The sequence below is a fragment of the Cyprinus carpio genome, unplaced genomic scaffold, assembly GCF_018340385.1.
Source record: "Cyprinus carpio isolate SPL01 unplaced genomic scaffold, ASM1834038v1 S000006767, whole genome shotgun sequence".
In the NCBI taxonomy this organism is placed as follows: Eukaryota; Metazoa; Chordata; class Actinopteri; order Cypriniformes; family Cyprinidae; genus Cyprinus; species Cyprinus carpio.
The window spans coordinates 27,853-51,282 of record NW_024879361.1 but is presented as its reverse complement, the minus strand read 5'-3'; the positions used below and the strand labels follow the sequence as shown (position 1 = coordinate 51,282).

At 37.3% G+C, this 23,430-nt stretch overlaps 1 protein-coding gene across 2 annotated transcripts in view; it reads left to right on the top strand.

The window, feature by feature from the left end:
* Positions 1-23,430, top strand: part of LOC109051938 (calmodulin-binding transcription activator 1) — a 34,786-nt gene that overhangs the window by 1,326 nt on the left and 10,030 nt on the right. The window contains exons 2-4 of one of the 2 annotated variants that reach the window (XM_042756004.1): positions 110-317; positions 3,095-3,196; positions 16,365-16,468. In XM_042756004.1, the coding sequence (XP_042611938.1) occupies positions 311-317; positions 3,095-3,196; positions 16,365-16,468 (213 nt within the window). In that variant the 5' untranslated portion in view covers positions 110-310. The remainder of the gene's footprint in view (positions 1-109; positions 318-3,094; positions 3,197-16,364; positions 16,469-23,430) is intronic. The other variant, XM_042756002.1, reaches the window with a different exon arrangement.

Genomic DNA, 23,430 nt, shown 5'->3' with positions numbered 1-23,430 from the left:
ATTTTTCTTTGGCGTTGAACACAGCGCGACGCTTTTAACTCCGAAAGCGATAAATGCAGATTTATGGTGATGCTCTAAAACGTGACTGATTTCTTTCCACCCCCACCAGAACCCCCCTTTTAGTGACTGAACCCACCAACAGCTGCTCGGTATGCTTCAGTCTCGTGTGGAATATTTCCCCAGAACTGTGACTCTTCGGCCGCTGCTGTTTTGAAGCTGTCAGCAGTTATTTTCTTAGATAATAACACATTTAAACTGGATTGGAAAGGACTCTTGGAAAATTGAAGCGGAATTTTAATGAGGCAGCAAAATGAAAGGTACGTCTCCCCTCTTTGCTAAAGCCATGCTCGGCAACTAAAACCAAGTTTATGCTGTTACTGTTCGCTGGAATTTGATCTGAATGCGATTATGACTTAATTCCTTTATCTATATGGTCGTGATCTAAAGTTCACTTTCTTTGCATCAACGGAGTACGTCATGTGTATCATTCTTTGAGGATGCTTTTAATGTTTCCCTTACGTCCTAATGAAATTCTTTCAGACTAAAATGTATTTAAAAAAAAAAAAAATCAATAACGAATTTAACAGAAGACGTAAATAATTCACATCGCATTTTTGATTCACAAGACGCTCCCTTGCCGTCAGAATTCCTCGTATTCCGTTTACTTTGATGCCTTTTAGAAAACGTAATGTTTTCTAGGGGCCAGATAATTTGTCAGACATTAGTTTGATTCTAATGCATCCGCGGGAGAAAATGCTGATTGCTGAGTAATGTTGGAAAATTAGGTCTGGGATAGCTTAAAATAACAACCATGAGTTTGTCAACATTAAATTATTTATTCAACTATTTTTTTTTCTTCTAAATCAAGGCAGTCAAGTAAGTTTTTGTCTATAACAACACCCCCCTTCAAACCCCCCAACACACACACACACACACACACACACACACTTCAAACCCCCCAACACACACACACACACACACACACACACACACTAGAACTAAGAGTGATAACTAAGCTTGCCTATTAAAAAATTCCATCAAAGTGGAATTTGAACGAAGTTGCCCTGTGTGATTTGGGTGAGCTCACAGAGCGCCTGTACGGGACGGTAGCGTGCATGTGTGCTGTGTCTCTAGTGAACTTATAGAATTGTTTTCTAGAAAGTATTAATTACACACTACTTCGGATCTATAGGCTTAAGCACGCTTGTGTTTCTTGCTTGTTGGTGGACATCTTCGTTTTTGCTATTTGCTGAGAGATGACCTGGCCAGAAAAAGGTATTACCTTTCTTTATGTTTCATTGTGTATATTTATCTATGCAAGTCCAGTCAGGTAAAGCTTTGCTCTTGCTCTACTTCTTAGAAAGAAAAATGTGTCATAATGGAACGTAAGTTTGGGGACAGAAAGATTCTAGGCTATTTTTATCCATTTGAGCTGCCACAGAACAGGAGAAAACATTGCCTCTTTTGACCTGTACGGCCTAAATCTGTGTCACGCATTTGTATCTGACAGTCTTTGCTCTTGCCAGCTTCCTGGATCACTTCTATTCTCTTCCTCCACACAGGAAGCGTATCCTCCAGTGGTTCTTGCCAACACAATGATGGCAGCTTGCATACAAGACTGTGCTCCTCTCACTACCCCAACAGCTTTTAGATGTTTTCAAAGTCATGCTCTGGAACATTCCTTTGGCTAGAAAGTGCATGAGAGTCTCTTTCTCCACGGTTCTTTTGTATTTTTTCTCTCTCTGTCACACACGTGCTTTCACTCACCTGTATTGTGCTGCAAACCTTAGGCTTTGTAAGCTTAACTGTATATACTTGGTTGCTCATCAAATCTCAGTTTATCAGAAAAGTAAAATTTCACTGTGTGGTTTTGCTTAAAATTAAGCTTCTGGGTGTTTTTCATCTGTTTAGTGAAGCATAAAAAAATACAACTGATACTACTGGCTCCTCCAGACAAATTGGGTTGTGTGAAATTTATCTATCCTCTCTGAAGTTTTTCCTGATGAAATGAACATAGTAAGCTGTGTTTTCAGTTGCCGTGTCTCCGACTCTGAAGAAGTTTCTTTCTTTTGACTCAATATATCCTTTCTAAATTATTGATTGTATGGATTGATTAGCCAATTGGAAGAAGAGGGCACAATGTATCCTGTTTACCAGTGCTTCCAGTACTAAATCCTTGGCCATCACTGTTAAAGAGTCGATATGAAAATGAACAGCTATGTTTACCAATGTTTAGGTGACAACAAGGGGAAATTAAAGTGTTGGATGGTTTAGCTCTTCAGATTTCGGTTCCAGTAATTTGCATGCTTTTTATGTCTCACTGTATGTGTCAGACTTTGCTTTTTACTTAAAGGGATGGTTCACACAAAAATAAAAATCATTTACTCACTCTCATGGCATTCTAAAATTTGACCTTACTCTGTGGAACATTAAAAAAGATATTTTGACCAATGTTTTTTTTTTTTTTTCCTTACAATGAAGGTAAACATAACTATTTGGTTTCCCACATTCTTCAAATTATCTCATAGTATGAGAAACAGTTTGGAATGACATGAGGCAGGGTAAATGCTGACCATTTAAATTTTTGGATGAACTGTCCATTTAATGAGCAGCAGTTAAACTCCTAGTTTCAAGCTAATTTTGTGCATCCATGCTCAAAAGCACTTTTTTTCTTGCCAACAGCATTTAAGAATCCAGTAAGCCACAGAAATTAGTAGAACCTTATCATGTGGTATGATTCAACGTGTAGATTTAGCTCCTCGCCAGCCTAGTTGATTGCACACCTACGTGTGCTTCTTGTATGCAATACATGGCTGCTGGAAAAACACACAGATGCAAGTTTGATGGCAGCTATTTTTCGTGAACTTAAAATAAACCCAAAATGACCTTTTGACCTGTAGTGCATGAAGCAGTCATTTGCGGCAGGGCAAAACTTTATCACAGCATCACAGTCATAATGCGCCAGGGTCATTCAGAAGGTGAGAATAAAAGCAATTAATGACCTCTGCATGAATAAAAAAGTAGAGGGCTTTGTATTTTTGTACCTACAGACCTTCTCCCCTCACTGTTCCCTCCCCCACTGTGTCCCCTGTAGGACTGAAGAAAATACGTAATCCGGATCGAATGTACAGAACCGCCGTCGGTTACACCGGCCACGTTCCTCCTAAGAGTGTCAGCGATGACACAGACAACAACAGTAAGAGAGCTGGCTTCCTTTTCCACTGCATCCCTCAAAACATGACAATGTTATGAAATGATGTTCATCTTCTCTGCCCATTCGTTTACATGCTGTATAACCTCATTCTCGCAGCTGGTACATGTATAGTTCATCAAGAGTCTTTTTATAGTATTACCAGAGCCCAAACCAGAGAAAGATCAAATTATTACAAGACTTCAGAGTCTCTAGAGCATATGATCTAAAACCTTGGTCTCAGCACAATAATGGTTGTTTTCCTGGCGTGCTTACCAGGTTCAAGAGCTTAGCAAATTCTATCAAAGCAATTTGTAATACGGCAACGTTCATCTAGCAGGTGACTTTTAGCACAAGGAGTCGGGAGGGAGAGGCCCTTCTTGGTAGATCAGCTTAAAAAAGGCCAGCGTCTCATTTTCATTCAGCTCCATTACAGATGATGTTTATTCATGCATGGCCATGCTGCTCCGGAACGAGCGGCATATTTTTGGAAGCAGCAGGTCGTTGTCATGGCTAATCAACGCCCGGCGCTCTTTGAGCAGAGCCCAGGCGTTGGCTTGCGTGGGTGTGGATGAGGGTGTGTTTGCATCCTGATTCCCCATTGGAGAGTCCTTGTTGTGCTTCGCTCTCTCTCCAGCCTTTCTCAGTGATTTCACTAAGTGATCGAGGCTGTTTCAAAGAGACACTCACTTAATGAAGACTCTCCGACGTGGACACTAAGTGGCAGGAGTTCTGCTGCCCAGTTGTTGCGGGCTAGCGGTGTAATTAACGGCTGGAGGGATAGACATCTCTGCCATCTCTGGCCATGCTGGCAACCAGTGGTTTAACGGCCGCAAGTTTCGGGCTTAAATCACTCTTTGGTAATCCACTGATTAGGCTACATGTTGATTTTCGAATAAAATGGGCCATTGGTTCTTATTACGCAGGAGCAGACGTTGCCTGTGAGTCTTGAATCCCTGGACGTGTCGGAATGTGAGGATAAAAGGAGATCCAGTTCAGACGGCCCTCTTCATGGACCCCATTTCAGCCTGATTCTCTTGCTTTGTTGAGCCAAGAAAAGCTTTGGGAGCCAACTGGGACAGAACCAGAATGTCGAAGTAATCTAATTGGGAGGAATCCTGGTCTGCAGTTCCTCTCCTTCCCCCCATCTCGTCTTCCCTAGTGTCCAGTGTAGCCTTTTTTACTCCACCAGTGGAAATCCTCAGATGAACTACACCCACTTATTAAGGCAGCCACACTGCACATCATCCAGTCTCTTTAGAATATGTTTAGATGTGCAGTTTTTTTCTTTCTTTTAGGCCTATGTGTGTTCAGTTTACAAATGTGTTTTGCTATCATATGAATTTGGAGATTTTTTTTTTTTTTTTTTTTTTTGCCATGCCATAGCATATTTTCTGGGACAGAAGCAGTTAGCCTTGGGAGACCGAGGGAGAATCATCCCTTGACTTAGTTCAATGGAAGGATGACAGTGCATTAATTTGCTCTCTTGTCACAAACGCAGTATCCCATATCTTCAGTGTTTTATCAGCCAAGGCTTTATTTTCAAAAAAAAACACCCTAGCAATTAAGAGACACGTTGCTGCTGTACAGATCTTTTAAATTGGCTAAGATAGAATTTAATTGAGATCCTGCAAAATATGTTTGTGTTGCAGTGATGCAAGCAGTTGACTGAACTGCTCTACCAACGAAGAGAGTAGAGAGAGACGCTAGCCTCCTGGGACGCTCAGACACGAAAGTGAGGTTATCGCAGAATTGACCTCCTGTCTTGGAGGAGTTTGAACTCTTTGCTTGCGGAACATCTCTCGCTATCAAAACAGTTGGCGGTAATTGTGCCAAGCGCTAGCGTGACGGGCGTCTGGTGAGGCTTATGTCACTCTTCATAACAATCATGCCTCATCTGTGCGTGCCAGCGCACATTCTGTTTACTCGTCTCAGGGAGTAAGTCACGACTGAGCCAGTGCAGCATAGCTTGCTTTCAGGTCCAGCTGGTTTAAATGGAGCTGGCCTTCTTGTTTTTGGAAACCTGTGACAAAATCGCACCTAGATTGAAACGAGGTTGTTTACCAATCCTATCTCTCATTTTCAATGCATTTTTGGATACGGTACTTACACTGTGTAAATGGCTTTCGTGTAGCGTGTTGTTATTAACAAAAAGATGAAATTATCATGAGTTGTCTAAAGACTCAGACATTCAGTACATAATTCAAACAAGGAGCTATTGAAGAGCATAGTGATGATAATATGCATTTTCTTTTAACTGTGATGATGGAGAGAGAGAGAGAGCACTTGGATAGGGCAGAAAACCAGGACCAAATTGTTTGCCAGAACTCTAAAGTGCATTTTGTATGCATAGCTCAACTCTTTATCCATTTGTATTCATACACTCATTTGCATGATTGAGTCCATGTGTATTTGAGCATTCTCATATCCTCTGTCTTGTTTATGTCTCTGAATGCCTTTGGTAGCCAGTGTTGCATGGATTTGCATGTTGGTTTTATGCGTCCAGGTGTAAGACAATGGTTCAAGCTGGTGTTTGCCTATTTGTGTGCTGTTTATAGGACCCACTTGTGTTTTATAATTCATGTCAGAAGCATATGTTTTGTTATCACTTCATTTATATTATGCATCAGAATATCAGTCTGTTGGAGTGTGTATATATATATATATATATATATATATATATATATATATATATATATATATATATATATATATATATATATATATATATATATATTATATATATTATCTAGTGAATATTTACATTGCATTATTTCTGTTTTTTAATCAAATATGTGTTATTGAAACCTATGTCTATCTTGCACAGTCAATGACTAGTAGTATATAGTATATAGAGGTCAATAATATACTGATTAGGCAAATAAACATTGAATCAATATCAGTTTGTTCAATAAAGTTCCATGCAGCATTATTCTGATTATTTTAAACACCAGAGGTTCACAAAGCATTTTCTTCCTTGTTCTTACATTTGTTTTTAAGATGTATCAGTGAAATATAGTTTGAACATTTATCAGAGATATAAATGAGCAAACAAACAAACAAAAAAGAAAAATAAGTGTGAGTAGATGTTACTTTTAAAACTCCATCAAAAGACATCTCCCACACAGAGAGATGACATTAATTTTGTTTTTTAATGTGTTAAAAAAAAAGCTCAGAGAAGCTTTGCATTTTTATAATTTCCTCTCTATAAAGAATCTTCATTAAAAAACCAGATAGCTACCATCCGAATAATCAACTATAGAATGGCGCAGATGTGGCCGCTGATGGTGATGAAGGCCCGGAGCCAGTGAAGGAGCTGTAGTATTAAGCAGAACAATAGAGCAATCACTGCTTTGATTGGTATTGATCTTGGAGCGGCTGGGACGAGTGAAATCGAAACTGACCAGTTGGACCCGGATCCCATTTGAATCAGAAAAGGTGGTAAAACAGTGTGCCAAATGATGTCATGGATCTGGCCGGACACAAGCTTCCTTTAATGGCTTTAGGACGGCACATTATTCTCTGTTAAGAGGAAATGTGAATCATTGTCAGGCCGTTTCCCTGTGGGGGGGAAATAGATTTATCATCCTCCCTTTCGTTCTTTTATCCTCATCTTCCCTTCTTTATGTCCACTCTGTCACTATAGTTTTTATGATGAGGATCATGATCACACAATCATCCTGTCAAAATGGTTTATATGAGTGTGATTAGTTATAATAAAGCATCGCATACAATGTGGTCCAGAGTTGATCAGAATTCAGTCAACATCATCCTTTGTGCTAGTGAAACACAAATCACGGAGGAAAAAAGGAATAGTGAATAAAGGAAAGGTATCCTATCGTTGTGGCACAAAAGCAAGAGGACACTATCGATTCGAGATCTGTTTTTGTCAGCCCTCTTTATCCCGTCCTAAAACAAGCTTTGCTCTTTTTTCTGAAGTGATGCTTGCTTAAGCTTCCATGACAGATACAGTAAAACAGCTCTTCACCGCCAGGCCTTTTAAAGATGAGCCGTTAAACCCCAGATTATCACCAAGATTCACATTTTTTCTGCCTCAAAGGGGTTCGGGGAGGAGGACTGGTGCTGGAGGTCACGGCAGCCCTCCTTCTCAACTCTTCTTCAGATTCGCTGAAAAATCTCTGCACGCCTGCTGCTTTAAAGCGTTCACACTACAGACTCTCTCTGGACGAGGTCTGGCTCCGAGCTCCGTGACCTTGAGGTGCTTCAGTAGACGCTAAATCAATTTGACTGACATCGTCCAACCCTTCAAGTCATTGCTAATTCAATTTGAAATTTTATTGCATACAGAAAAAGATCTCGCCTCTCATACGCACAGCAGAATGTGACGTTTCATCTGCTGGTGGATTTATAAACTACAGTCGGTCTGAGGTTGATGTAGCCTAAAGGAGTCTACAGTAAAGTTGTTTTTCAAAGGGTCAGAAAGAGATGCTCTCGGGTTACGGCTAGGCGATACATTGAATATTGTTGGGATTATATTTTGCAGACGTTATGAAATTTGGGAATATTTTGATCATGTTAAAAAGCTCTTTTTGGATGGGGATAGACTTATGCTTTCAAACACTTTCATGTGTATATGTATGACAGCTTCATATGTTGCTACTTACAACATGTTTTTGGCGTGTTGAGCATTGTAGCCAATCACGGACATCTCTTATGAGCATGTGAGCACTCAGTGTTGCTCAAAATGCTGGATTTTTTCCTTAATTTAACACCATAATAATGGTTTGATTGCAAAGCAGTCAGTGAACTCACGCTGAAGTGATTGACAGCTTCAGTGATTTTAAAGGAAGCAATCTTTGCTTGCTTTGCAACCCATTCAAAATTTGAATACAAGTTTTATTTCTCATGCTTCTAGCTACACACTGCAAAGTTTCTGGATTAACAACCTTATTTTAATGTGGGACTGAATCTGAAAATGCAGTGATTGGCAGTAATAACCATAACAACTGGTGGTACAATAAATTTGATATGTAAAAATAGATCTTCTATGTAATCTGTAATGTGTTTCTGTGTTCTTCAGAGAACTCAGTTTGTTGTTGCAATAACCACAATTTTTGTAGGAAGATTATGTTTTTTGTGTAATTTTCATAAAGTCTAATTATATTGGGATATTTGTAAATTGTGACCCTGGACCACATAACCAGTCTTAAGTCGCTGGGGTATATTTTTAGCAATAGCCAAAAAAACATTGTATCGGTCAAAATTATCGATTTTTCTTTTATGCCAAAAATCATTAGGATATTAAGTAAAGATCATGTTCCATGAAGATATTTTGTAAATTTCCTACCCTAAATATATCAAAACTTAACTTTTGATTAATAATATGCATTGCTAAGAATTTATTTGGACAACTTCAAAGGTGATTTTCTCAGTATTTAGATTTTTTTGCACCCTCAGATTCCAGATTTTCAAATAGTTGTATCTCGGCCAAATATCGTCTGATCCTAACAAACCATACATCAATGGAAAGCTTATTTATTTAGCTTTCAGAGGGTTTATAAATGCCAATTTGAAAAATTGACACTTAAGATGGGTTTTGTGATCCAGGGTCACAATTGGTAAAAAAAAAAAAAAAAAAAGTGGTCACTGTCTAAATAATTATTTTTAACTGTTTTAACTGCTAATAGCCTCAAATTTTGTAGGAAGATTTTTTTTTTTTTTTTTTTTTTTTTTTTGTAGCAATTTCATGTAAATTATTATTTTTTTAACTGTTAATTTTGCAGGAAAAGTACTTTGTAACTGTTCTATCATGTCTTTTTCATGGGAGACAAAACATTGAGAGCAAATGGAAAACAACTGAATATTGCCAAAATCTGGAAAAATATTGAGATCGCTCAGCCCTACTTTGTGTGTGTGTGATTTCCTCTTGTGCAGTTGCTTATCAAACACGGGTGGTAATCGGCCAGGCCTCCCTCAGCTTAAATTCATCATCAGAACATGAACTTAATATTTAAATTAGATGCATACGATCTCTTTGCGATCTGTGTGCGTGTCTATGTTGTTGTTGTTTTTTTGTATCACGGTCTTGATGTTTGTGTTTGACCAGATGCTTTGGGTGTGACTCTTCAGTGTCTGAATATTCACCTTTCGTCCCATGGAAATTAGCATATAGATAACTATACCACTGATTTTCATGCAGTGCACAAGTCCCTGGAGAGAGGTGCGGAGGAGGCTTGTAGTATGGAGGTTGGAATGCCAGCTTAGTGAAAGACCATGTCAACCCGCTACGTTCTCCTTTTTTATGTCGTCTTTTATATCAAAGCCTTTCCTACTTTCACTTGAAAGTTAAAAGACCTCCCTCTTTCCCAGCCTGCCTTCAACTCATGTGGCTAATAAAGCAGTTGAGGGAAGACCACTTGAAGAAAAGTTTACCAGTGCTGCTGATGAATTAACATGCAGTTCCATCCTTCTCCCTGTCTGCTTGGAACTACTGTGCAATGAGCCCTTATTTCTGTCACATTAATTTTGTTTGAAAAAAATAGAGGAAAAAGGCGCAAATTTCCCTAGACACCCCTTAATATCTGTACTGGGAGCTGTAAATGTTGCTTTTCCCAGCATTTTTCAGTCTTTATTATACAAAGTTTTATAATTAACTGACACCTCATCTCACTGGAGGATTTTTTTTTTCTCGTTTTATTATATGTACGACATTTTTGATCAAGGTAAAAAAAAAAAAATACAAATCAGTTGATTAGTACAATCTACAGTGTGCTGGTTTGCAATTTGCATTTTGCATTTTTTATTATAATCTAAAGTTTCATTTGAGATGCGTCCGGCTATGAGATTTGATTTTCTGGAACATTTCTCACGAGACAGACTGCGTTCCTTGATGAAACATCTCTGTAATATGACAGATGGGCCAAAATCGCTCCATTAACAGAGGCGAAACGAGTGACGTAAGTGATCTCAATAACATTTACTCCTTTAGGTGTTTGTTGTCTTCGTTGTCGTCCTTATCTGTTGCACAGAAGCAGCCCTAGATTTACTTGACCTCCATTTGAGTCAGTTCGAGCAAAGAGTTTTTCTTGAAACTGTGCTTATATCAGGATAGTTTAATACGTTTCCTCCAAAGCCCACATTCTCCAAAATGGGATCAAAAAGTCATGGCTGACACTACAGCGACCCTTGCGCAGGCTTGTGTCTGCCGTATGATGAGGTAGAGAGAAAATCAAATCTGTAAATGTCACCCTCTCCTTATTCATACAGGCTCCAAATTTGCCTTCTGAAGCAGATTTGCCGCTCTCAGAGCATTTGTCATTGCACCATTCTTAATTTGTAGAGTTTCTTAAAGGAGCGTTGGAGGCAAAACCGCTTACGGCAGGTGAAATGGCGTTCAGCGGAAAATACAGTCTACGAATAAACAAATGCAAACAGAAAATGCCCATCAGAGCTGACAATTTAATGGAAAAAGAGAAGACTTTCATTAAAAAGTGACATTAGGCTGATGAAGTGTGGAAAGTTTTTGTGTCCATTCTGGTCTTTTTACACTTCGCAATGGCGAAGCTCCATCTGTTTCGAGACCGGCCCATGTACACGCATGCGATAGATGCTTACAGAGTCATTACAGAAGGCAGATCTGCGGTAATCCTCAGAGGGAACGTACAGGAGTACGGACCTTCTTTGTGCTTGCCTTGGGTGAACAGAAATGTGGCTTTCCAGATTTACAAGTACAGATCTCATTTTGCACAGTTAGCCCGTTTTGCCATTTAGATCCGTCCGCCCAATTAAAACGCATTAATTATGAATGTGTGCGAGAAATGTCAAAACATTTCAGCAGGCATCTTTGCAGATGATTATTCTTTATAAACCCTGTTTATCGATTTACCTCTTCAGGATTATATTGTGCCAAGAGGATTAAAAACTTGAGAGGCGGTTGTGTTTATTTATTTATTTATAAATTATTATTATTATTTTTTAAAAATCTGTTATTATGGAATTTTAAAAATAAAGTGGATAAAAAATTAAGAAACTCTGGTATGCGTTTTTGATATCAATGTCACTATAAAAAACACTTCAGTATATGGACCAATTCTCACTATTTACAATTTGCTTATTAGCATGCCTATTATTAACATAATTATAAGTGCTTATAAAGCACATAATCTATATGACCATTATTCTACAGCCCTAATCCTACCCAATACCTAAACTACCTTAATAACAACCTTACTAACTATTAAAAAGTAGCAAATTGGGAGTTTGAGGCAAAATTCAGTTAATGGTTTGTTAATATTGAGAGTTGAACCTTACAATAAAATGTGACAAAAACATTGTAGTAATGAATAAAAATAGAGCTTTACAATACATTATTTATTTTTATTTTTTTAGTGCAACGTCAGGAAGTTGTACATACAGATTTTTAATATTTATATATATATATATATGAAATATATATATATATATATATATATTGTTAATATATATACATATATATATATGAAATGTTTTATGGAGGGTGAAGTCTGTTTCATTTGTGCTTTTTTTTTTAAATCAAAGAGTATCATAATGTTAAATATTTTAATTAATACTTTTAGTCCAACCCTGTGCTGTGTTGCGTTTTTTTTTTTATTTTTTTTTTTTGTATGAAATCTGTTTTTATGAGGATCTTTAAAACCTTTTTTACTTTCCATTTCTGAAGCCTTTTATCGTCCATTAATGTGACTAAAATTTCTAAAATATAGACACTTTATGTTTTGTCTGTTAAAATATTCAAAGGTCTGGTTTTAGATGGCACAATCAGCCCTATGGCTTGTCCATGCCCGGAGCTGACCAACTGTTTATCACCTTTAGTGAATATATTCCAAAAAGGATAAAGAAATCGGCAGTATGTTTCAGCTCATTTGTCATGTAAACACTCTCAGTGAAAATCAAGCTGCTTTTCAGCCACTGCCTTTAGGGCTTTTCTGTCACCATCAGTGTTGTTGTTCTTATTGGGGTCACTTAAAGCCACATGCGGGATCTGTTCAAACATGCTGCTTATTGACAGTGTGAGATCCCACAGTGCCTTTGCGCCACTCAGCTGAAGAAGGAACGTTCATCACTTCCTTCAGCCTAGAACGTTCCGTATTTAGTGACCTCCAATGCCTCCTGTCAAAGACTTCAGTCTATCAGTCACTTTAGCCCAACTCACAGCTGCTGACATGGTGGCTGAGTTTCTGGAAAATTTAAAAGAGCTCTTTACGCTGAGAGTTAAGTTATAAGTCCTAGCTTAGAGGAGACTCTCTGATGCCTGACATTACTTTGAAGGGCAGGTTTGATAGGTGTTTTTCAAAGATCTCCTCAGATCAAGAGTCGGACATCAGTTAGACAAGGGCCACATGCCGCTGCGGCGCCTTGGCATTTGCACTGAATGTTGATTGGTGCTCGTCCCGAACGTGACTGTTTTTATATGTCAGTAGAGTTTGAAACTGAAGCGATTTATCTTTATACATTTATAATTAATTATGGTGGGCGCGTACGCCTGTGTGCACCTATAATTGTTTATATGAGAAGGAGCAAATAGTCTACAGCGCTCTATTCTGTTCTATCTTTCTCTACCACCTACATTCGCACATTTATATCTGTGTGAGTATTAGCAGTGTGTTTTTGTAGCCTTGTTTGTTAAGCCTTTTCTCTGTGTCTCATTGGCTACTCATGGGAGACGGTCGTGAAAGAGAGAAAGGCAAACGCTTAAGGCAGCGCTTGGCAGACGACGACTGACTCTGTGATTAAAATTTGCCTCTAAAGCCACAGTCGTCAGAGTCAGCATAATTTAAAAGCCCCTTACTTTGATGCAGAACAATGAGACTAAATGGCAGTCCTCAGAATCGCTCGCTTGTTCTGCCAAAACATGTACTGAGAGGGAAAGAGAGAGACGGAGATGAAGGGAGAGACGAGAAATAACGAATAGGAACAGGAAGGGATATATAGTTTAGTCTTAATTACTCTGTAAATAAGTTCCTCAACACCGTGTTCTTTTATAACACATCCCAGTTGAGTTACATAGAATGAAAAAGAAAATAACCTTTTAAGAGAGCCTGCTCATTTATTCATTGTCTTATGAGAATGTGCTGTGTGTTTTGCTTTTGAATCTTTGCTTTAGCTGAAGCATAACAGCCACAGATCTCCCAATTTATAATGTGAACCGGTCATTAGATTCCAGCGGAACTGTTGCCATGAGAGAGAGACGGTGCTGAATAAAAAGGCAAATCACAAATGAGATCTTTTCAAACTCAACAGTTTCTCCTAGACGCCGATGAGATTGAATGGAGAGCAAATGTCAACTTTTGCTTAAGTCTCCTGCTCCTCAGATTTTATTTTGAGGAAAATGCCCTGGTAATCTGAGGCTTTGCCAAGACATGAAGTCTGCAATCAAAAGCCATTCATGTTTATGAAAATACCTTTATATTCTTATACAAAAAAATGGCTTTGCTTTAGGAAATTTAGAAGACATTTCTAGGCTAATAGCAAGTTTTATAAAAAAAAACTTGAGCCAGAAAAAGCCATTCCTAATAAAGGCCCATTCACAGCTAACTATAAAGATTACTATAGCGGTAACTATATAGGCATCCACCTTAAAGGATGACAACTTTTTGTTTATTAATTGTGCTGCAGTTTTGTCTTCTGCCACTTTAAATGCTCTAGCGATATAAAATTATGTAGATTCTGAATGGCTGTGAGTGTTTTTATCATCTATTAGCTGAAAAAAATAAAAACACTTTGTGCTGTTTATTGTTATAGAGTCTTAACACTTTATAGTTATCATTATAGGTATGGCATGAATATGCCACAAGGCTGGAAATATATTTTTACACTATTGAGGACAGTAGTGTACGTTTTACGCAATAAAAATAACAAAGTACACAATTCTTACAAACCAGTGGTGTGCACTGGTGTTCTGAAATAAAGGAAGCAAAGGCCGCAATTTTTTTTAATTTTTTTTTAAACAAATGTAAATGCATGTCCCAGTCACATTTTCTTGGGTAAATAAAAATTACTTACACTATCAGAAACTTACATTAAACTAAATAAAAAACAATTGTATTTGATTAATTTAACATTAACAATGTAATTAATATTATGTTTATTAAAGGCATGTAATCTCTTCACTTTATAAGTATAGGACAGTGTAGAAGTAAAGCAAAGTGGTAGAGAGATGGGGACAGAATCAGGAAAGGTCCTCGAGCCGGGATTTGAACTCGCAATGCCCATAGTGCAGCGGCACTTATATGTCGGCACACTGCCCGCAAGGCTATTAGCACCGACTTAAGTTGGTGTTTTTAAGCGTTTTACATTTATTCCAAAATTATAACTCAATGCAGTAATTTAAACAATACATTTTATTTGTGAAATTATGTTCAGCTGTTCTTTTTAATAGTTAACTTTTAACTATTTTCGAATTTTCCGGACCATCAGTCACCAAAGCTTGCTAAATATTGGTCACAGATGCGGAGAATTACTTTAAATTTCTCGAAACTGATAACTAACTAAAAACTCCCACAGATCATGTTTTCATTTTAAGTCTTATTTTGAAGTGACAAAGTAGTTATATTTAAGTAAAAGCCTCCTCTCATGTGACTTTCTCCCATTCATTCTCTATTACGCCCTCACTAAACCCATTGCAAGTTTTGTGTGGTCTGTTAAAACTCAAAGGGCTCAGGGGAGGTGAGAGAGATGCGGACTCCTGCTGTAACTTTACCTGCTGGTGTCACTGCTGAACAATATTTCTGTAGAAAATGTTTTGATTTATAGACTTTTTAATGTTATATTGAACACTATTTCTTTAGAAAAATTAGCGATTTATAGACTTTTTAATGTTATATTTTGTAAAATTTACGTCATTTTATTGTACTATGAAATTTTCTCCTCTGAGGAAACACTCCTGTTACAGACAGATTCAGACAATTCCGGTTAGTAAGTTGAATTCAATATATTTACAGCAATTCTCAACAAATTGTCATGGCTGGAAAGTCACTTTAAATGCAGACATTTGTGCTTAAGTGCCTCTTGTGGCAACTTTGAGAATGCAGCGTGTACTTGAATTGCAAATGTAGAAGCATTGGCATTTAGGTACTTGTAAAGAGTATATTTCAGGCACAATCTGATCTGCTCTGAGAGGCGATTTAAAAGATGTCTTGTTGAACTTGGGCGTTTTCTACAGGGAATTGAATATATATATATATATATACATATATATATATATATATAATATATATATATATATATATATATATATATATATATATATATACATGGGTTCATGCACAGGTTAAGCACAAACAATGTGCATTGGTTCTGGTGTAAGACAGTGAACAGAAGAGTGATCTAACCCTCTTCATGTGTCTCTTTCCCTCTGGCTATCTGTTTGTCCTTAAAGCCAGAGTGGGAGTGGTTGCTAAGCAGTGTCTCTATGGACACACGGGCTTCATCTCGCTCAGATCTGAAGCATCTCTTTTGCTTCTCTCTCGTCTTTTACCGAGGACACACTCCACAAATCTCAGTCAGTGTCTCATTCTCTTTTTCTTTCAGTCTCTCTCACTTTTTTTATATTCATAAGCAGGTTCAGCACGCAATATGGAACTACCTTCTCCCACAGGGCTAAACATTGAGTTCCTTAAGAAGCCTCAGCCCTTGATGCAAACGGTTATCAATAACCTTGAAATGCTTTTGCTCCATTGCCCAATTTTGTTGTTAGGTATTTGAGCAGGCACTCTGGCATGATAAGGGAGAGAGAAAGAACAGGAGCATTAAAAAAAAACTCAATGAAAACAAAATCACGACATTTCTGGATGAAAGACTACTGCACGCCTTGTGCTCCAAATATGTTCCCTTTCATTTCACAGTAACATCTTAAGTTTGTTTGTTTTTTTTTCTTCATTGCTTTCTGAGTGCTCCCCCTTTGAGGTCTCATGCCTGGTTTATAGTTTTATATTTCTGAAAAGGTTGTCACAGCAATTTGCAAACGTAACACCTGGGCATGGAAGTTTCCTTAAAGGAGTCCCTTGAGCGATAGTGACACTGAATTCAAACAACTCAGTAATTTACAAAGAAATGATTGGATCTTTGTTTAAAAAGAACAGCTCCCAGTGTTTTAGACTCTGGAGAGCAGCACAGCTTTGGTTTTAATAATCCTACTCACACTCCATATTCAGTAATCGTTTTGTGTCATTCACAGATGAACATGGACATTTGAAAATCTACCTGCCCAAGAAGCTTCTGGAATGCCTTCCCAAATGCTCCTCCCTGCCCAAAGAAAGACATCGCTGGAACACCAACGAGGTAAGAAGCTTTTTTTTTTTTTTTTTCACAGGAGTTTGGAATTTATTTTTTTTCCCATAATGCACTGATAAAATTTTAATGTGTTGTTTATTGGATGCTATTATTGGTTATCTTATGCTTGTTTTACAGCAAACTTTGATTATTAATTGTAGTTAAGCACAGATCTAAGGAGTTTCTAGATTTATGACTTCTCGACAGAAGTACATCAACATTCAACACTGCAGTCAACATATAACTTTTGTATAATATAATATAATATGATATAATATAATATTTATATATTATAATATTTATATATTATATTATATTATATTATATTATATTATATTATATTATATTATATTATATTATATTATATTATATTATATTATTTGACTTTAAAATGCAGACCTTGATTAAAAAAGCTTATCACCATACAACAATGATTTATTCATACACTATATGGACAAAAGTATTGGGACACACCCTTCTTTAGAACAGAAAAACGCACTTCCAAAACTGTGGCTAAAAAGATGGAATGATAATTCATGTGTTTAAAAATTGTATTTACATCTTTATTGCAACAGGTTTGGAACAACCAAAATTGACTCTAACCATATATACAAGTCATTGGTGTTTGGTGGCTCAAGGTCTGCATTTAAAGTTATACCAGAGGTGTTCAGTTGTGTGTGTGTATATCATATATCATGATTCTCATTTATATACTTCACTTTATTATATTATATTATATTATATTATATTATATTATATTATATTATATTATATTATTTATATTATATATATTATATTATATGAGAATTCATGAGATTATAATTTTCTTATAACAATAATTTTTGTAAAAGTTTGTCTGTTTATAACCAGTTGTCCACCAAAAAAAAAAAGTTGGTATTTTCACATGAAATATACCGCCTTGTTGCCTGCCGTATTGCAATATTTGGATTTGCTCTGTAAATCTGTGTCAGTTTTATCTAACAGTTGGACTCGTATACAGAGTGTATCTGCATTGCTTTGAACTTTGTCTTCCTGGCCCGAAGGCGTTCTGACATTCAGAGACAAACAAACACACTCAGCAGAGATTAGGGAAGCCTGTTTGGACCGATTCCACAGCACACCTAAAGTCTGACACAACCTCCTACCGTCTCGCTCTCTGCTAAAGTATAACACCACTTGAACATGCACCAGCTCAGTTTTCATTTCTTTAAAATCGGAGATCTGGTCTCAAGTGGGTAAGTTAACATATTGCAAGTTGCTATCTGATTTACTGTGGACTCTGCCAAATTTACAGAGATGAGATTTGTATCGAGCTGTTCTGAATTTCTGAAGGAATACCATTACATGATGTATTAAGGGTTTAAAATTCTTGTTAAAGGAATAGCTGACAAGTCTTGTTACCATAGGTTAATAAATCATTGCATTTCTTTGCCTATAATGGTTTGAAGAAAGCTAGACTGTGAAAGCTTTTTTCACTAGCTTACAAAAGTCAAACTTTTTCTTTCATTTTCTAGACCTGACTTAAATTCTTTATCCCGATGGAGATGGCACATACTGCTACAGATGACTTGGGATGATGCATGCCACGACCTTTCAAAATATTTCAGATTCATTTCCATTTCAAAACTGCTATAACTTATGAGAGAGGAAGCCGCGGATGTCTTGCACATATACGTTTATTTACGTTTATTAATAGTTGAAAGTGCGGTTTGATCCGGGGTATGCAGATGTGTTTTCTTTGTGCCGTGCTTCACTGTGTTGTAGTTGAAGAAGTGATTGTGCAGAGAGGTTGATGCTTCTCTCTCTCCGTTTCATTTGTGCGTCCTCCGTGTTGGGAAGCCAGCAGTGTGGCTGTCCCTCTGTGCTTTCTGTCAAAGCCTCCGCGCTCCCTTTCTCTCAACTTGCAAAGAGTTATAAAGTTTCCCAACTGTTTTTAAAGATTGTTTCACCCTCCCCAGCAACACTTTATAGTTCTTTTTTTAGAATCGTGCCACTGCAGAGGAAAATAATCTGACCCCGTGCTGATGCAAACTAACCGGCCTCAAAGAAAAGTCATGGGCTGTTCACTAAGAGAGCTTGAGCGACAGCTATTTGTTTCATATCTAATAAACTATCACATGTGAATAGAAGATCATGAATAGAGTCAGGACAGGAAGTGATGTGGAATGAAGAAAGGAACAGGATCAGTCAGTGTCCAATGCCAAAAGAGCTGAACTTGACTGATGTGAGCACCACTGCTGTTTTCAAAATTGTTTCAAAATATTGGAGCCAACGTGAAATCAAAATTAAACCTATTCTGGTTTTCTTCCGATTTCTTATGTTTTCATATGAACATTGGTAACACTTTACAATAGTGTTTACATTTTTGAACACTAAGGTATTAAGAGATACACAACCTGCTAATGTTGTTTTAGTATTTATTAATATTTTAATTATTTTGTTTAAAATTTTCTTCAAGGTTTAGTTACTTTATGTACTTTTGTAATTTTATTTGTTTTTTTTTTAATATTTCTATTAAGCTTTACTTGTTTTTTTTTGTCTTATTAATTTTAGGTCTTCAGCTTATTTTTTGAATTAGTTGTCAAAGCAGTAAGTTTTTCATCTAATATTTATATTTATTATTTCAACTATTTAAAATGCATTGATAACAATGAACACAATTACTTTATTAATTGTTAATTGATGTTTGTTCATAATACATTAATTATGTTATAGAATTTTACAGTTTTAATATGTACAGCATTACTTTATCGCAACATTAAAGTATTGATCTTTACTGTAAAGTGTTAAATGAGTGGTTCAATTTTATAATTTTATTTTTGGAATATTAGTGAACGAACTCCATCGCACACCTGTAAGTAATAGGTGCGTAGAAAAAATAAGACCTGGTGGGTCGTATAAACATATAAGGAACTCCCGCACACTATCTTAACTTGCAATATAAATTTTTAATCACACAACGTTTCGGTCACATATTAAGATAGTGTGCGGGAGTTCCTTATATATTTTTGGAATATTGAAACCACTTCTTGCAATCCAATCAATTCCTGATAGATAAACTAAAATTTTCTCATTTAATATCCTGTTTTATTTTAGAAATGCATGACATTACTAACATAAAATAGGTTACGGTTGTTGTTTCATGTTTATTCTAATCCCTCATCATAATTAATTTACGATGGGATGGAAGATAGAAATTTCTACCTTCCATGATTACCTGTCCCTCAATTGCCGCTGTTCATGTTGAACATGCACTCAGGAAATATTGGCCCCAGGAGCATTAGCCAAATCTGACACATTCGTGACTGTAGCAGCTCGCTCCCAATTTTGCATCCGCACAGGATGAGGAACTTGTTACTGTCAGTAACGCTATTGCTTTCACTGTTCCTGTCGTTGTCCAGGCTAAACATATCTGACTGTTTAAACAAACACAGACCACATAGCGCACAGATTGGTGACAGGAGATTACAAAAAAAAAAGAGAGTGAAGGACGGACAATGCGTACAGGCAATGAAAGATGGAAGGAGGAGGTGTAGCTCTCCCTGCAGATGGAGACATTGTGTGGCCGTTGTTGAAGCGCAGCTACTTTTGGAGGCTGTTAGGAGCAGAAAGTTTCCCTAGTGACACACACAGCTCTTAATGAGAACGAGTTCCTAAACAGCCCCGACTTCCTCCTCCTTCAGCTCCAGTGTCAGACTGAATGCCATGCTCCCAACGACCGGCAGTGAGGTATAATGAGGCCTCTAGCAGGGCTGAATGAGACATCAGGTCATACAAACAAGCACAGCTCATGTCCAAGCCTGTGTTTTCCTGCATGCATTGGATATTTCACACACATACGGTGTAATTTCTTGGATTGGGAGCTGGGAAGTGGGTCTAGGTTTATGTAGTGTTCACCAGTCACTCCATATAGCATTCCCATCTCTCTCTTTTCCTTATGGGAAATGACCCTTATTGAAGGTAATGACATGGACATGTCTCTCCGGTTGAAAAATTCTTGTAGCCGAATGACCACATTAAAGAACGAAACCGACAGTATGTTGGAAAGGAGGGGGAAACATCAAAACAATAATGATGTTGTAATGAACACGAGAAGAGGATGAACGCTGGGGGACGGCAAAAAGTCAATTCCTGTCTTTATCTCTTTTTCTCTCGCTCTGTCTCTCACCATCAGTTATTTACACCGCCTGCTGTTAATTTTAAATACCTAGAAAAAGCGTGCACGCGTGTGTGTTTGATAGCTCTCCTATACTATACCGCACACCGCTGGGAGTCCTAGAGTGTTTCTAGAGAAGCTTTGTTATTACTGAACAAGAGAATATTATGCCTAAAAACCATCCACAGAACAATTTCCAAGTAATCACAGTGCAAAGTGAAGTTGGAACAGGTCTCAAGAATAATCTCTTTGCAGCTCCTCTCTGATTTGATCTGGAAAGGGCAATTGAAATGCTGAATAAACGCCTCCGCAATATGGCACAGGACTCAAACTAACTGTCCTTGCTCTGAACAAGCCCAAAGTTCACATTCCCCGCTGAATTTCACACGAAGGCGTGCCGTTACATTCTGAATTATGCTTCGCTAAATGATTTTGTCTGAAAGCAATTTAGATGAATTCTCATGGCTAAATATGCAGCTAATACAGCGTGGGTATTACTTATTGACAAAGTGTCCTTCAGCCTGGGCTGTTTTTTTCTTCTTCTTTTTTTTTTCCTGTCAAGCAAATGCTCCAAAAAAGGAGAGAATGAGATGTGCAGGGGGGTTTTGTAATTGTTTGACCAATCTAAGCTCTTTTTTAGACCTTCTTCCACCTTCAGTGAAACAATTCCCCTGGATAAAGGAGGGCGTGGAAAATCACAATGCGTGTGTACCGAATATAGGGGCAAACAGTGAGGATGGGTATGGAGCTTACATGCTGATCTGGTAAGCTAAAGATCGAATTGTATTACCTTGACTCAATGACAAAATCCCCATGTTTTGTAGACTTTGCAAACGGAGAAGCCCACGAGTTTGCTTTTTATAATGTACATCGCTGGGACCCTGTTTGAGCCAGAGTAAAAGGCTTTGATATCGCGAAAGATTCATAAGTCGCTCCCTAGCAGCAGGGATGAAAAAGCTGTCAAGGTGAACAATATTCTCTCATTTTAGTACGCTTAAATGTCTTGAGTAGCCTTGGCCGGTGGCGATAGCGAATGCCCCTTTACGCACTTACACAGAGATGCTGTGTCTGCGCCATTCCACCATAATCTGCCCCAGATGATAAACTGTGCATCTAAAAGTTTTAAGTGGCAAGGAAAAATGCTGCTGCATGCAAGCCCTTGTCTTGTCGAGTTCCCCTGCCACAATTGTTTTATTTTAAATCTCTCAGTTTCTCCCACTTGCATTTTTTTTTTTTTTTTTTTTTTGGTGTGTGCGTGCTCTTGATCTAGATATTGGCATCACGGATCCAGCTTTACCCCTGTGATAAGTGCCAGGAAAGTGGTTACCGTGCCTTAATCTTAGCTGGCACTACCCTGTTCCTCTGGGTCCCTTTTCTTTTCTGGTCTGCCTAAGTTTCTCCACACATAATCAAAGGAAGCAGATGCTACTAGTCAAACCTTACCCTACAGGGAATGCTGGGAAATTTAGTGTTTGTTTGTATAAGCGCACTTTTGGCTTCTGCGGAGTGGAAGGGTTTCTTGTCACCCAAACAAGCCAGGTTTACCACTTCAATTTCCATTATAACAAATAATGTAGTTTAAGCGAAGACCACATCTGTTGCATTTTTGACCTTTTTGGATTTGTTCAGACAGGGAAAGGATCTGCGACCTGGACTTTCTGCTTCGTGATTGTTTTTCAGAGTCTCAGGAGGCGTAAACTCAGTGGTGGGTTTTTGTGTAGTTGAGCTACAGTCTCCATCTGCCTGTGTATGCTATTCATTGTCCATGATTTAGATGTATTTTAGTACAGTTGTAAGTAAAAAAAAATATTAATATAAGACCTAAATATTCTGACCAGCACTTTCACTACTGTTCATAATATGCTTGGGGTTGGTGTACTTTTTTAAAAAAAAGTCTTATATACTCAACAAGACTGCATTTATTTATAACAAAAACAAAGTGAAAACAGGAATATATTATTACAATTTGAAATAAATGTTTTCCATGTAAATATATTTTAAAATGTCATTTATTCCTGTGATGCAAAGCTGAATTTTCAGCATCATTATTCCAGTCTTCAATGTCACAATCCTTCAGAAATCATTATAATTTGCTTATTATAATTGTTGCTCAAGAAACTTTTTTATTATTATTATTATTTATTGAAAACTTAACATTTTTGTGGAAATCGAGATACTTTTTTAACTTAAAGTTCAAAAGAATAGTATTTATTTATTTATTTTTGAGTCTTTACTGTCACTTTTGATCAATTTAATGATTCAGTCATCGCTGAATAAAAGTAATATTAAACAGAAAAAAAAAAAAGTTCTTACTGACTCTAAATGCTTCAGTTTACCAGAGTGAATGTACCAGTTTCAGTTCACACTACTCAAGCAGGTAAATACCTGAAATTATTGACTTTGACTGGATTATTTTAAGTCGTATTGTTTTTGTTTCTGTTAGTGCAATATCTTTCCAATGCATGGCACTGTATGCTTTAATTAAAATTGGTTAAGTAACATGACACAAATTTTTTTGCCTTTTTTAAGCCTTTGAATGTTGGCTGGACATAGCCTTGTTTAAAAGTTTGCCTTGATGACAGTCAGTTCATTTTAATCCTGCATAATTTGATTTAAATTTGAATTGTAGTCTATGTTCTGTTTTCATTCATCAATTCATGAACTGAATTCAGGCAATCTCAGAGTGGTGCACAACTCTGTGCTGCACATTGTTTTATCTGTCACCAGTGTTGGCACTGCAAATGGCGATCAGTTTGAATGCCCTGTGTTTTTGTGGAAGACTGTAAATAAGTCTGAATGATTATGACACATCTGC